This window comes from Mus caroli, chromosome 2, assembly GCF_900094665.2.
Source record: "Mus caroli chromosome 2, CAROLI_EIJ_v1.1, whole genome shotgun sequence".
Classification (NCBI taxonomy): domain Eukaryota; kingdom Metazoa; phylum Chordata; class Mammalia; order Rodentia; family Muridae; genus Mus; species Mus caroli.
The window spans coordinates 87,765,505-87,781,391 of NC_034571.1; the positions used below are offsets into that span (position 1 = coordinate 87,765,505).

General features: G+C 51.7%; 1 protein-coding gene across 1 annotated transcript in view; it reads left to right on the forward strand.

Annotated features, from left to right (window-relative positions):
* The first annotated feature begins 1,314 nt into the window (after positions 1 to 1,314).
* Positions 1,315 to 15,887, forward strand: part of Alx4 (ALX homeobox 4) — a 35,577-nt gene continuing 21,004 nt past the window's right edge. The window contains exon 1 of the mRNA XM_021157048.1: positions 1,315 to 1,934. Within this exon, the coding sequence (XP_021012707.1) occupies positions 1,505 to 1,934 (430 nt within the window). The 5' untranslated portion in view covers positions 1,315 to 1,504. The remainder of the gene's footprint in view (positions 1,935 to 15,887) is intronic.

Here is a 15,887-nt window from a genome sequence, read left to right on the forward strand (position 1 = left end):
TGCACAGGCTCCAAGGAGGAGCAGCTGACTTCTCAGTGTTCCTTCTTACTGTGTGGCTTTTGACCCTGTGTCTTCACCTCTCAGAGCCCCGGTTTGCTCACAGGAAAACGGGAGAGTCCAACCTCTCTCTGTTAGTTGTGAGGTGCCACCAATGCTTAGCCCAGCCCAGAACCTCCTGAAAGTTCTTTCCCCTTGCTATGTGACGATCCAGATGGCCACATAAATCCATGCCATGGGTGTGGTAATGCATGCCTGTCATCCCAGCACTCTGGGGGGGGGGGGGGCAGAAACAGCATCCTGAGTTCCAAGCTAGCCTGAGCTAACCAGTGAGAACCTGTTTCAAAATCAACAAAATTTGAGCCTTTTATTTTATAATGTGGGGTGAGTGGGTGGGCTTGGTGAAGAGAGAGCCTGACTTCCCAACGGGTTGACAGAGCTAACTACCCTGCCAGGAGGAGCAGGAAGGATGTCTCTGAAGGCTCTATTCTCAACCTGGCTTTGAGGAGCGGGGGTCATTCAAGAGGCCAGAGGTCTTGGCCTGAGAAAGGGATTGAGGTGTTTGACTCCAGAACTTGAAGCCAGGCCAGTCTAGGGTCCCTGCAGTGATTGAATGAATGTATATCTCACTGCACCCGAGCCCAGAGTCCTTACAGGGCAAGGAAATAGTTAAGATGCCAAAGTGGCGAGTCCGAACCATTTTGAGATCTGTTGTGTGTGAGTTACTGGGAAGAATCGGGAATGGGGAGGCGGGATTTGAAAACCCCAGCAAAGGTCCTGGCAGGCAGGCCCCGGGCTGCTCTGCCAAGTTCACCAAGAAGCATTCAAAGGATTCGTTAGGCCAGAGGCCCATCTGACTCTGAAAGTCAAAACCTCTTACAGTTCTTTAACCTGTCAATAAAATTTACATTCTCCCATACCCTAGACCCTAGCTGAAACCGTGCATCAAATTGCAGCCCAGCTTCGGAAGCCAAGGGATGACTGCACCTCCCCAATCTAGCCTAAAATCCAAAAGGCCCCGAGGCTTCTCTGGGTCGAATAGCCTCTAGCCAGTGAGTGGCATCTCTAGTGAGAAGAAAGGAGGGGCCGGGAAGGGAGGAAGGAGCGCTGGGAGAGCAGGGGAGGGAGGAGGGGAGCAGGAAGGAGCAAGTCAGAGGGGGAAAAATCACTCTTTTTTTTCTCCTTCAAAACCTTAAGAGGGTTTGGGAGATCTGGTGAACTTTCCGAAGCATCCGAATCTTTTTACGGAGCTTTTGGTTCTTCCTCAAGGCCAGCTGTAGAAGCGAAGGGGTGGGGGTGGGGGTGAGAAAGAGAAAAGGCGAGCAAGAGAAAGAAAAGGAGAGAGAGAGAGAGAGAGAGAGAGAGAGAGAGAGAGAGAGAGAGAGAGAGCAGGCCCGGTGCAGAGCACTGCCACCGCCTCTTTGCCTCCTCAACTCCCAGCCAAGGCGCGCGGTGGCGTCCTCGCGCCCTCGCCGGCGCCCCCGCCCGTCGCCCGCGCAGGCCAGGCATGAACGCTGAGACTTGCGTCTCTTACTGCGAGTCCCCGGCCGCTGCCATGGACGCCTACTACAGCCCGGTGTCGCAGAGCCGGGAAGGTTCGTCGCCTTTCAGGGGATTCCCAGGAGGCGACAAGTTCGGTACAACTTTTCTGTCGGCCGGGGCCAAAGGACAGGGATTCGGGGACGCCAAGAGCCGGGCCCGCTACGGCGCGGGGCAGCAGGACCTGGCGGCACCGCTGGAGAGCAGCGCCGGGGCGCGGGGATCCTTTAACAAGTTCCAGCCGCAGCCGCCCACCCCGCAGCCGCCGCCCGCTCCGCCCGCGCCGCCTGCGCATCTCTACTTGCAGAGGGGCGCCTGCAAAACGCCCCCGGACGGTAGCCTCAAGCTCCAGGAGGGCAGCGGCGGCCACAACGCGGCCTTGCAGGTCCCCTGCTACGGTGAGTGTACGTGCGGGACCCCGGGGTCCGCGGCTTCGCTAACCCCAAAACCCACTGGGCTGGCGGGAGGCTGAAGGTGGAGGCTGGAGGAACTCCGGGTCTGTCCGGAGGACCTAACGCTTCGAGGGCGTCCCTGTGTCCTGCTGCATCCCCAGCCCTGTCCTGGGCGCAGAGCGATCTGGCTTCCCGGGCTTTTTTCTCCGTTCGTTCAAACTTTTCGCTTTGCGCTGCCCCGCGGGGCCGGATTTGAAGCGGATGCTTCGTCCGGGTTCCAGGCGGGACGGATGCTAGAAGCTTCTCCCGCTGCATTCGGCGCGTGGCTGCGGGGCCGCCGAGGTTTCGCTCTCCAGCCCTGGCAGGCTCCGCGCACCGCAGGTAAGAAACTGCAGGTGCCAAGCGTGTCGGGGAGTCCGGAGCGCAGTCTCCTGGGTCTGAATTAAAAGCCCCGATACCGCGTCGCGTCGCGAAGCTCCTGCAAGTCTGTGTCCGGAGAACCAGTCACCTCAGAAAAGTCCTGGCCAGGAGCACAGACCGCATAGGGGACCGCGGCCAGCCTGTCTGCGATGTCTGGAAGTAGCCGACATCGGGAAAGCACAGTTTAGTACTCAACTGGTGGGAAAGCAGTAATTCTGAGATAACAGCCAGCACAGAGCTGTGGGAAGAAGCAAAATGCTGGCTCCTGGTTTGGGCCCACAAGGAACCTGATCGAGATGGCCTAAATGACCTCCAAGCCCCCTTGAAGTAGCTGCAGGGTCCAGGCCGGAGTCCTTAGTGCTCAGCTACCATTGTAGACGGGACAACTGATCAAATGAATTAGGAAACCAAAACCAATCAAGCGCCTAAACTTTCTCTTTTCCCACAGCATCGAAGTTAGAGAACCCAAAGCTCAAAGAAGGGAGAAAGACCTTCTCCCCAAAGCCTTTGTCTTTGGGCTGGGCGCTAGTGAAGAGGGCTGGTTCTTGACAGAGCAACGGCTCTGTCGGTTCCACTCCAGGTAGGATATAGTGGCACTAAGCCTGGGGACACAGGTGAGACATAGTAGAGACCTTGATGGCCAGAATAACCTAGGAACACAGCCCACACTTTCAGTGTGCACGAAAACATGCTCCTTCATACTGCACTTAATCACAGACAGGGCTGGAACAAGCTGCTGGGGGGGGACTGTAGACATAATCACCCTTTAACCTAAACTTGAATTCTACACACACACACACACACACACACACACACACACCTTTATTGGCCATCATGGTCACGTACCAAATGCATACATTCATGTGACTTCAAAAAAGCTACAAACCCTGGAACTGACAGGACAGGCTAAAAGCCTATCTAGAAAGTTCTGCTGGCCCTTCTGGACTACCACCTTTCTCTCCACTTCTGGCTGGAATGGGATCAGCTATGCACAGGCACTCCTTCCATGTCCAGCTCCAGATCACAGGCCCTGTCACTTGTGAACACCAGGTGAGGGCAGATGGCAAGCTCTGAGACCACAGAAATAACTGTAGAGACGGGAGGGGCAGGGTGATCAGTTGATTTCTCCCCCACACACCATAGCTTACAGAAATTCATCAGCACGACCTCAGAGGAGGCCGAAATACTAGTCAAAAATACAGTCAAACTGCTCTCAAGATCTTGGTGAGAAAGATGTCATAGGGTCTCCCTGAAGTAAGAAAGAAGACTAGGCCCTTGACTGTCCTATGGGGACCTTCAGGATAGCTTAGGCTCTATATCACCTGCATTCGCCGGGCCCCGACCGACAGTATGGCCAAGAAAAGGAGCAGCTACTTGACCTGGAACTGCCCCTAACCCACAGAGTGACACCAGTATGAGTAACTCTACTAAATTCCTATTTCCTCATTGATACCAGGGCAGTAAAGGAGAGGTCGTAAATGCTGATCCCTTCCCCCATGTTGCCCCCCTCCTACCCACTTCCGTCCTCTTCATTCCCGTGCTGCTGGGAGCCTCCAATTCTGAAGACAGGGCAAACTCCTGCCCTTGCTCAAAAAGAGCCATAGAAGGCAGGTTGGGAGGAAAGTCATCCCGGAACCTACCAAAATGAGGCTGCGATGCCGCCTGGAACAGAGGCAGTCCTACAGGAAATAGCCAACAAAGGCCAAATCACTGTCCCTGTCCCCTCTCAATACTAAAAGAACTATCAGAACCACAACCACGTAGGATGAGGTATATTGAGTCCAAAAGAGGCACAGGCTAGAGTCTAGCCCTTTAGGAAATCACAGGTCTGTGGAGTTGGAGCACTAACCTACAAGCAAGCTGGGAAACCAAGCTGGGCATTTGAGAATTGACAACAATTCTCTAACACCGGTTCTAAGGGTGTCTACTCAAAACCGGGAGGACGGGGATCCAGGAAAACTCCTGAGAAGTTCCCAGGAGCTTGGCAAGAGATGGACATAGGAATAGGCCTGGCCTTGGCGGCTCAGGATCTTCAGCACCAGCCCATCACTCTTTGCAACTACTTCGGGCTCTGAGTCCGGACCCCAAAGCAGTTCCAAGTGGAGGGGAACCTCGGAAAACTTCAGCCTCAGAATTACTTTGAGGTCCCCTGGGAGGAAAGTGCAGGCCTGGGGGTGGGGTGCACTAAGGCTCAGCTGAGAGAGTTCAAGCCAGGCCAGAGTTTCGGAGACCCCTGAGATGGAGGTAAGGGAGAGATCCTCCGTGGCTTCAGGCATCCTTACAGGATCCTGAACTTCAGGTGCCCCACCTTTATTTACCCAAAGGGCAAAGCGAACATAGGGCCATACCCGTTATTTTTTTATGAAAGGCCCCAACGGAGAAGCCCTGGTCCACTGAGATCTAGACCCCGCCAGGCTCCCTGCGGTCCTTCAGCTTTCTGAAGTTCTGGTCCGCTCTCAAGGCGACGGGCGAGCACCCCCCCCCCCAACTGCTCACAGGGCAAAGACCCTCTACTGGTGTGCGGTGCTAAGAAAAACCAGTACTCCGGGCGTTCGGCTCCACAATCCTCCGCCTGCAGCCTCGCGGGTATCTCTGAGGTTGCGGCTCAGCTGGACACAGCCCTGCCACCTCCCCTTTCGCTTTCGATTTGGTACACGCAGGTTTTCGTTGAGTGCAATTTGGGACCTCCAACAGCCCATCGGGAATGCAGAGCTCTGGGCGCCCAGGTCTCAGAACGCTACGGCCTGGCTCGAGCCCGCGTGGCGCCACCGAGGGGGCATGTTCTGATTTTTCGAATTAGACGAAATGTTAAACTCTAGAGGTATTTCTCTCCACACACACCCCACTCCCCAGTACAGACACTACTCACAAATGATGATTCTTACTTGATTTAGTCTAGAAATAGGGATCTTTTGTAAATCTTCCTACCGCTAAAGTTGTAGAATGGAGGCGTAGGAGGACAAGGAGAGCAGCCTAAATCAATCCTGGGACCTCTGAGAGAGGATTAAGTCTCTTCTCAGGAAGGCAGAGATCCTCCGCCAGTTTTAGAGGGACCATTGGGAAAGAATAACATTTAATTTTTTTTTCTTTGTTAATGTCCATAGCCCCCAGCCTGCTCCAACACTCCAGGCCTAAAGACACGTTCTTATCTAGAAAAACAGAAGGATTGTATTAAAAGTCTAGTATTATTTTGAAATCAATGGATTCGGCATACATTTTTCTTTAATTTGCACTTAGTGCGGTTCAAAGTCTTAAGTGGGAAAGTCTGGAAAAAACGGATAGGAACTTGCCCAAGTATGGCCATATAGGTGTTAAATACGCTCACGAAAACTTTTGAGGGTGAAAAAAACCCTTTTTTTGTGAATTAAGAATTTTTCAGGAAAAAAATTCGAAGCACCGGGGGACTCCATTATATTTCTCACAGCAGTATGTCAAGGGTGATCTTGTAACTCCCGGGGCGTTTGCGCAGCGCTGACCCTAAAACGAGGCTATAACCAGCTAAGCCTAGAACCTTCCTGGGCTATCCCGGAGCCTTCAAAACCTTCAGTTGCCCTTGAGGTTCCAGACAGGGAGGAAAACAGATTCTGACACCGTGCATTAAATCTTGCTAACGTCCCATAGGGCTTTGGTTTCAGCGGCAGACAGACGGACTTTTCTGGAGAGTGCCTTGATTCCGTTTGAGGGCGGGTTTCTTTTGGAAGCGCCGCGGAGCAGCGTCGCGTAGTTTCGGTGGCGAGCTGAAATAAGAAATGGAAAACCTCCGTAGAGGATGGGAGGGAGGCGAGGTTGGCGTCCGGTGCGTTTGAGCCGGGTTGGCCCTTGTCTGCTGATGCCCCGCACCTCAGTCTCGAGGCGGCAGGCAGGGACGATACCGGAGAGCTAATTTCCTGAGCCTCCCGCTGGCCTGGGATAAGGCGCTAGGTGGATGCGCTAACAGTGGAGAGAGCTAATACACAGATTGGGTGAGTAGGAAAGTGGGTACTTAGGAAAGAAAAGAAATTTCCGAAAGGAGATCTTGGGCCCCTGGAGCTCCAGAGTACTTAGCCTGGAATCCTTCTTGCTCAGGAAGCCTGAGAACTTAGGCGCAGTCAGAGGCTTGGGTGGTACATTGGGTCTAGTGTTGGCTTCTAGGTGCCACTTGCGCGTGCCACTGACAACCGCGGGCCACTCTAGACATAGCTTGAGATCGTGCGGTCCCCTCGCCAAGGAGTCTGGGATGGTCATCAGATTAGGAAACCACACCAGTGCCAGTACACTGGCTATAACTAGGTGATGATTCTCTCTAACGAAGTCAGAGTGGAAATCAACAGTAACCCCTTGTTTAGGCGCTAAGAGCCACCAGCTCAGCACCAATAGACGACTGGTGGGTCAGCAAGGGGCTCCAGCAGCCCTTAACCAGGGTTTCTTCTCTGAGACTAGTTACCAGTGGCCCCCCAGAGGCCACGCTTCTCTGCTATAATTTCGTGAATGAGTGACACTCGCACCTCCATTAAAGCTACTTCTGTTAGTTAATCTTTTAGAGGTGTGGAGTAGCCTGGGGCGGACAGCCATTGAGCCACCGGGAAATAGGACGCCAGTCTTCCCTGAAAGGCTACAAAAACTGAGCCGGATTTAGATGCCTTCTGCGCCTTCAGGATGATGCTCCCCAATTGCATTGGACTCTTCCTCTCTGTTCCCAGCACATTCTGTAATTTTAGGGAAGACCCTTTTCTTCCTCACACCCACTCCCGACCTTCAGCATCAAGGAAAAGAGAAGAAAGAGAAAATAGTTAACCCCGGGCTCAGATGCTTGCAAAAGGTTGATCAGAGGAGCGAGGAGCAGCGGGGCCCCGGGAGGGCGGGCAGGCTAGCGGGCGGTGATGTAGCAAACCCGACTGCCTTCACTTCAGTTTCTCCTTGAGAGGCAAGCCGTCAGGGTCACACCCAGAGTACTTCTGGAGAAGTGGGAGTCTTGAGGGTTTTTAGTGACAAGGTACCTACCTGTCCTTGAGTCAGTGCTTGTGCTAGGGAACTCACAGTTACTAGCAAAGGTCTGGTTACTGGAGCCGCGGTATCTTTGGAATAGAAAGGGAGAGCCGGGCAGTGGTGGCAGAATAGAAAGGGAAGCGCAGCTGCATGCACATTGGAATCGCAAAGGTATTCTCTTGGTGGGGGAAGACTCTCATCCTGAATGAGGAGCTTGTGAACTTTCTAGAAGGCAGGACAGGGACTCTGTGCTACCCAGACCGTGATCCAGAAGGGTCTGGGGTCCAGAGAAGGTTCAAGTATGTGTACAAACTGTTGCATGACCTTAGAGAGTCCCCTCTGCTCCTGGCTTCTAACTTAACACAGAGACCTGTAGACTAGGCAAAGATTGTCTGAGAGGATCTGTATGAGGGGCTCCCCTCCTCTGTTTCCCCACCCCCACACGTTTTTGTCTCAGAGGAGTCCAGATAGAGAGACTGGGCAGAAAAGTCTTTCCTGGAAGCAGAAACCTGTCCCGAGTGATCAGCAGTCCCAGGACAGCACCGTGACAGTCGTAGAAGGTGGGGCTGGATGAAAGGTCTGGACTCCCCACTGGGGTTTAAATATAAAGGTAAGCTGCTGGTCTTTGGTGCTCACAGGGCACCAGGCTCAAACCAAGGATGCAGGAATTCTGGCGGCTCCCAGCGCAGCCCTCCCTAATCTAATGTTCCATTTATATTTCCCAGTCTCTGTACTTAGCAATTGCCTACCAAAGGCAATAAGGGCTTGGTGAACCAAGAGAATGTGGGCCTTCTGTGGCCAGAGCCTAATCCCTTCTGGTATATATCCTGGAGCTTCAGTGTCAGGATGAATGAAGAATTGGTGTTTCATTCAGAAGGTTGGGTGCATCTGTGAAGGTCTGCCAGGAACTGTAGCTCCCTCCCTTCACCCCTTTCTGTGTGTGTGTGTGTGTGTGTGTGTGTGTGAATGTGCTGTGCGCTGGCATGCCTCCTACCCACAGTTACTGGGTCCTCCTCCTACTGCTGAGTGAGTCAGGCTATAATTGTGTGTATTAATTTTTGTGCACTCCTGTGCGAAAACTGTACACGACCCCAACCATTTTGCCACCCCTGCGTGGGAACTTGTGTACTTGCATGTGTGCAAGGACGGGCGCCTGTGTGTGGCTCTGAGAGCCCCTCCTAGCCTGTGTACAACCTAGCTTCCCCTTCAGAGGGTTGGTTGTGCCTGAGGCAGGCTGAGCGCCTGCCTGTGTGTCTCTGGCTCCAAGTCCCCCTCCTTCTGGCTGTCTCTTGCAGCTTCCCTGAGGCTGACTCACAGACTAGCAGAGTCTCCAGGTGGCAGGTCTCCAGCAAGCCCTGGAGTCCCAGATTGGGTCCATCCAGCCCACCTGCAGAGTCGTGAGACTTACCCCCTTCTCTGGATACTTGGATGTCCATTTTGCCCTGCATGGCTCACTTTGTAAGACAAGCTAGCCTGGCAACATCCTGATGTGGTTTTTTTCCAGACTCCTTTGATTAGATGAACAGGGAACCAGGAGATAAGGGGCCCCCAAGTCCAGGTTATAGGAGGGCAAGAATACCTCTTACTGCTGGGTGGAGAAGCAGTGGAATCTAGGAACTGTCTGGTTGGATCACTTGCTCTTCATACATGGAGGTATGGAAGCCACATTGCATGAGTATCCTGAGGCCAATGACCTATCTCCACCTTTCTCACGTGACTGCCCCCAGTGCTGGGGACCTTGGCGACCTCAGGAACCATTGTCCCTGAACACAGACTTAAGTGGTTCCTGATATCCCTATGGGGTCCTGCTCTATTTTGGAAGAAATAGTGGTCTTCTCCTGTACCAATGTCCTGTTTCACAGACTAGGGCCTAGGATGCCTGATTCCACTTATGTATGGCTCATCAAACTGTCATTGAGCCAGGCCCTGGGAGGCCTGAGAAGTGCTGGACCCTGCCTCTGCTTTCAGGTCCAGAGGCAGACAAGCAACCCCAAGTTCCCCTTCCCTGGCACCAGCGAAGTCTCCACCAGGCTGGCTCACAAACTGCAAGGGGAGAGAGATACTCCTGTGTGTAGAGCTAGTCTGAAGCTGGGGCCCCAGCCTACCTGGGCTCCTTTCTCCAGTAAGGGAGGGGAGCCAAGGAGTTTGAAGACCTTTGCCAATTCTCTTCTTCCCCTTCTTTGAAGATCAAGAGATCTGGGTGCAGGTGCTGACATTGCAGTGGAATTAACCGTGACCTCTAGCACTTACTCTCTACTGGGTCTTAGTGACTTCATTTGTTGGATGTGGCTATTTGGGACTTGCTGACTAAGAGGGAAGGGAGCAGGAGGACTTGTGAACATGGAGTGTGAGCCTGTTGTAGGTAGGTCCTGAGTCCTCTGCCTTCCAGCACCCACATCTTTGAGGGAGGTGGTGATGATGACAAAGTATCAATAAGGTGCCATTCGTTTATTATTATTGCTGTGTTGGAGATCAAACTCAGGGCTTGTGCATGCCAGGCAAGCACTACACCACTGCAGACTCTGATCAGATTTTAGGATAGGAGTGAGGACGTTGAAGTTCCCCCAGGATATGTGAGCCTCCCTGACATCTAGAAGTTTCACTGATCCTGTCTTTGGTCCCACCACTCAGACACCTCCAGATCACATTTGAGCACTGAGCAGGGGGCTCAGTGAGTCCTTGGTCTTTGTTTTTAAGAAGGGACTCAGCCCCATGACAGAGAGGACAAGTGTGTACATACCTCTGTGACACAGGTTCCCATGTCTGAAACCTCTTCATGGAATCTGATGGTTTTGAAATGAAAGCCTTGGTCCAGGACTTGGGGCCAAGCACCCTTTAGAGACTTCAAGACCCTGCCTCTCTGCTCACTGCATTGTGCTCACAGAGGGAGAAAGCTGAGCCACCGGAGGCAGGGGAGAGTTTAGCAGGCCTTACCTAGTTCTTGCCCTCATTTCCCCTTCTACGGGAAGTACTGAGTGCTTCCTGTGTTCTATTTCACTGCAGCCCCTTCGTGATACCATGAGGATGGTGGACCCTCCCGTGACCCGGTAGAGAGTGAGGAACAGGTACAGGCTGGGGCAGATAGGAAGAGACAGATAAGTTCTTGACAGCCCTAAGACAAAGAATCTACAAAGCATCCTTTTCTACAATGAACCTGATATACTTTAAATCATTCCTATCCAAGATAGCGTGGAGACAAAGGATGGGGTGTGTTTCAAACATGGCTCCCAAAAAGGTCTTTCTATCATGTCTGGGATGCCTGATCAAGACTGGATTTTGACACTTGGGCAGGATAGTGTTCCAGGCCCGACTCGGACTTCAGGCATGGCTTCTTCACCCATGCCTGGTATGAACAGCATGACACAGGTGCCTAAGGGAGTGGGGATTATGTTTTGAAGTATTGTATTGGTCAATAGGGAAGAGCTGAGGACAGTCAGGAGAACTGAGCAGTGGGGAAATGTCTAGGAGATACAAGACTGTGTGAGGCTCTGTTTGTGCTGCTCCAAATCATTTCTCCAGACCCTAAAACAAAGCACAGTAGGTACTCAGTCAGTGTTTGCTGATGGATGACTGATATGGGGTGTGAACATTTTCATTCCTTCTCCTCCCCATTCCCTCCTCTTTCCTTCCTCCAAGGAGATGGAGATGGAGCCCAGTGGGCAGATCTCTTTCACCCTTCTGGAAAAGGATTTCACTCTGCAGGGAGACTGTGGCTCAGGAGCAGGGAGGTCGTGGGTAGACAGCCATTTGTTTTGCAGAATTGCAGCAGTTTGGAGGAGATCCATCTATCCCCAACTGCCCCCCCTTTAAGTGCATCTCCAAGGCCACAGGCCTGGCGTCCAGCTGCCGTGCCTGCCAGGGCTGGCTCTAATCAGGTGGGTGCTCTCCCCCTTCTGAATCTCCTCAGACCTTGCCTGCAGTTAGCTTTAGCTCCTACCCGCCTCCAGCCACATCTCAGGACCTTTGTTCCTTCCTACTGCCTGCCTAGGGCCACTCAGAGCCAGTTGAAACTATCTACTCATCTCTCCTCTTTAGGATTCTGAGACTCGCCCGGCAAGGGGTGATACCCTCTGTTCCCACACACTCTGGTCCTGATTTCTCCTTGGGTACCAACTGAGGCGTAGGCTTTTTCCAAACATATTGCTTCTGCTCCCTGTGTGGCCCACAGCATTTTCATGGTCATGTCCTAGATGCACACACACACACACACACACACACACACACACACACACACATACACACATGCACTCACACACTCATACCCCTAGCCTGGGAATGTCAGCACTCAAGGGTGGCTTCCACTATTCCAGACCACTAGGTACTTGGGGGAGAATGCAGACAGAGAGAGCAGAGCTCCCTTCTCCCTCACTAAAGAGGATAGAGACTCTCATGAGGCTGTGGGCAGAGCCCTGGGAAGGTTTCTTCCATCAGTAGATCCTGTGGACAACACCCTGGTCAGGGTCTGTGTGTGAACAAGACGATTCCCACCTCACAGTCACCAGCCTCACTTGGATGAGCCCCATGGGGAATCCTGAGAGAGGTGGCTGTGGTCTGGGGATTGCTAAGGACACCTGAACCAGTCCTCAGAGGCTAACTCTGTCAGTCAGCAGGAGGGGCTGGAAACGGGCCTCTGATACCAGGAAGCTGCCTGAATCAAGGGTTTGTTTTAGCAAAGGTCTGAATGTAGCATGCTGGCTGCAGGGAGTTGGAGCCCAAGGACTGGCAGGGGCCAGCTGTGAGGACCTTCATTTCTGCCAAGGCTTGGGGCTTAGGGACCCCCTGGAGGTTGCTGAGGGGAATGTAGAGGCAAGCCCCTTGCTGAGTGTTGTAGTGTTGCTTGGTGTGAGCTTTAAAACAATTTCAGAAACGTTGACCATGGGAGACGGTGTTTGTTTGTTTTCTTAATGGAAGTAAAATGTGCAGACATGACACATGTCTGAGCGTGGTAGCTCGGGCCTATAAACCCAGCGCATGATGGGGTGAGGCATGAGGCTTGCAGTGAGGATGAGGCTAGCCTGGGCTACATCAAGGACTTTCCTAAGTTCCATCAAAGGACTATGTGATAAGAAACCTGTCCCTACTTTACAGGAGTTCCAGGATAGCCTGGGCTACCTAGTGAGTTCCAGGACAGCCTGGGATACAGAAAAGGATGCTTTCACACATGTGTGCATGCCTGCACATATTCACCACCAATTTACACATAGCATAAAAAGTTAATTATTTTAATCATCTCTAAGTGTACAACATTAAATATACCCAAAATGTTCTATCACCGTCTCCTCTATTTCCAGAACTTTCCCACCATTTAAAACAGAATCTGCACGTGTTAAACAAAAGCTTACATCATCTCTCTGTAGGCAGCCCTCACCCTGCTTTCTGTCTCTATACATTTTCCCTACTTGGATTTAAATTTGTCCGAATGTGCTCTTAGCCATCTGGGTAACTTTTCAGAAGTACCTATTCCAGATCTTTCTCCAATCTTTGAATCTGCTTGTTCCAATGTTTTTGTTGCTAAGTAGAAGGATTTATTATTACTTATGCTGGTAGGCATTGAACCGGGTGTCCCAGGCATGTGCCTTACCATTCATCCACACTCAAAAGCCCATAGAAGAATCTTTAGGTATCTAGAGAATAGTCTCTTATCAGACAGAGGGTTCTAAGTATCACAAAGCCTCTTCTCCCATGGGCTGTCTTTGCTTCTTGAATGGATGCTGTCCTTTAATGAATGAAAGTTTTCCATTTTGATAAATCTGGCTTAGCATTTTTCTCCTTTGTCATCTCTTTTTGGTGTCACATCTACACTGATGGCACCTATGTCCTGGATTTCCATTTCCTTCTATTACTGTTGGGATCCTAAGATCAGGTCTTGGATCTATTTTGTGTCCCTCCTTGGGTACAGCATGAGATGGGCGTCAGCTCCCTCTGTGTACTTTCGGTCCCAGCACACAGCTGAAAAGAGGCAGCGCCTCTCCAGGGAGCAGTCCTGAGATGCTGGGTGAGAACTGCTCACCCGGGGAACCTGAGAGCTTCCCTCTGGCACTTCTAGCCTCTTGTATCGGTCCTCTCCATCTGTTTGTCCCTAGCAGGGCTCTCTCATGTGAAGTCTGGAATTGTAGACTGCACAGGGAAACACATAGGCCACTCTGTCTTTCTTCTTGCTTCCAGGTTAGTGATTGGCTAGCCATGGAGATTCAAGTCAGGGACACATTTGTTCCCCCAGGAAACAGAGCTGATAAGGGAGGGCAGAGCTGCACGCCAGGGCTCCAGAGATGGCCCCTAGGCTCCTGACTATTTGGGAGGCCCTGGGTTTCTCCAGCTAATTCTAATAAGGATGGCTCCATATGTTATTAACATGGCTCCAAAACCTCCTGCCTGTGTGCTAAGAGAATCCTCTGGAAGGAAGCCTGTGACCTGTCTGCGGCAGGCTCCACGCTGTCAGCTCTCTTGTGTAACATTTATTCCCAGAAGGAGGCATTTGCACTGCCTGTCCTCTGCCTAATCATCAGTGAGTCCACCAGGCCTTGAGTTCCAGCCACTGGGCCCAGGGGAAGAGGCTCCCTCGCCTAAGGAGGGACCTGCTGGGCCTGGTCTGCAGGCAGGTAGCATGTACAAGTTCTAAAACCTTATTGTGTGTGTGTGTGTGTGTACTTGCACACATGTGTTTGTGTATGATGTGTTTGGGACAGTGTGTATGCCACAGCATGTGTGCTGAGGTCAGATTTTGCATACACACATGCGTGATATGTGTTGACATGTGTGTGAACATCTGTGTACAGGTGCATGTGTGTTGCCCAAAATTAATGTCAGCTGTCTTCTCAATTGCTCCCCACTCTCTTGCAGAACGTGGGGCTCCCCAGTATTGGCTAGTCCAGCTCAGCTTGCCTGGGAGATCTGCATTCATAGGCGGCAGCCATGCCTACACAGCTTTTACATAGGTTCTGGGGACAGAGCCTAGGTCTTTATGCTTGACAAGTGGGGGATTTACCCACTTTGCCATCTCCCTTGTGAGATTTCTTTGAAAGCAAATATCAAACAGCCTTTTCTAGCCCTTAGAAATTAAATAGTGGCTTTGCAATGGATTAAGCCATGACTTCTTTCTGTCTAAGAGAGAAAGCTCTCCCTGTTTATCAGTGATTCTATGCCTTACAACAACTACATTTCAGAAAGGAAGTTGGTCACTGGTGAAAGAAGTAGTCTCCTTCTAGATTTACGTGGCTCCTCCACAGGCTGGAAACCCAGTGACACCAGAGGCTCTCACTTCCGCAGTATTTAAAGTCAGATACAGGGCAGGGCAGGGCCGTGGAGGCTGGTGTGGTATCTTCCTTGCCCACGGTGAGGGCTCCATCTGAGGTGGAAGCTGCCAGGTACACACATAGCAAAGTATGAAAAACAAAAGGGATGGGCATTCAATGCCTGACTTTTTACGGCAGTTTCAAACGTTCTGAAAACTTACGGCAGTTACAAATGTTTCACCTATTACAGGACCTGTTGCACAGATATGAAGTGAGTTCAGATTGAAGAAGACCCTGGGAGCTACATTGCCCAGGGCTTTACGGCCCAGTGTGTACATGCCCCCACAGCTGAAGCTGGGGACACTTGAACGGAAGAGAAGGCATCTGGAAAGGACTGGGAAGTGGGGGTGCTCCTACCCCAGAGGGACCTTCCCTTTTCTCTTGCAGCTGTGCAGACCCCATAGTTAGACTATTATGTGCCCTAGGGGATTTCTGGTGCCGAGGGTTATGATCCATGCTTTCTGCCTCCTTTCCACTTCCCAACCTTCTGGGATGTAGATGGCTCAGCCTCACCCCACAGGCAAGGGAAGGAAGGCACACAACTGTTGCTTCCCCAAAGATGCCCTTGGAGGCTGAGTGGAGGGATGGCATGGGAGCATGGCGGAGTGGAGGGATGGATAGTCTGGGAGCATCTTTCTCTCCTCTGCCATTTTTCAGGTGAGGACAGTCAATATCCCTAGTATGATGAAGCTAGGCTTGCTAGACAGAGCTTCAAGCTGGCCTCTCCAGTGAATGGCAGCTTCAACATCCCTACCGCATAGACCAAGGCTGCCCCAGCCATCCTTTCTGTCACCTAGGTCAGGTGACTTGCCCTTCTCATTCTCCCAGCCTGTACCTCCCATCAGCCTTCCTTCTTGAGATGAATATTTGATATTTTCCATTCCCACCATCTGGAATTTTGCCAGCTTGTTAAAGTACCCCAGAAATGCTAGGTGAGTGAGTGGGTGGAGGAAGGAACAAAGAATGGAGAATTAGGGATGAACCTGAGCCTGTCCTACCCCAGACCCTTCTCATTCCTTCATGTTGCATAGGATTTAAGCTGCTCCATCTAGCCACAGTATTCCAGAGGGAGCTGTGGATCAGGGATGCAGGCTTTCTTTTGTTGTGAGAGTAAACACAGGATCTGGGTTATCAAGTTACTAGTATTTGGGGACATACTCAAAGGCACACAGTTTATGGGAATCAAAAGAAGCAGTGAGAAGACCAACCACAGGGCTAGAAGCAGAAAGACACGAGTTCAAGTCCCACCTTTCACTGTACTCTGCCACACAAAGTGGCACAC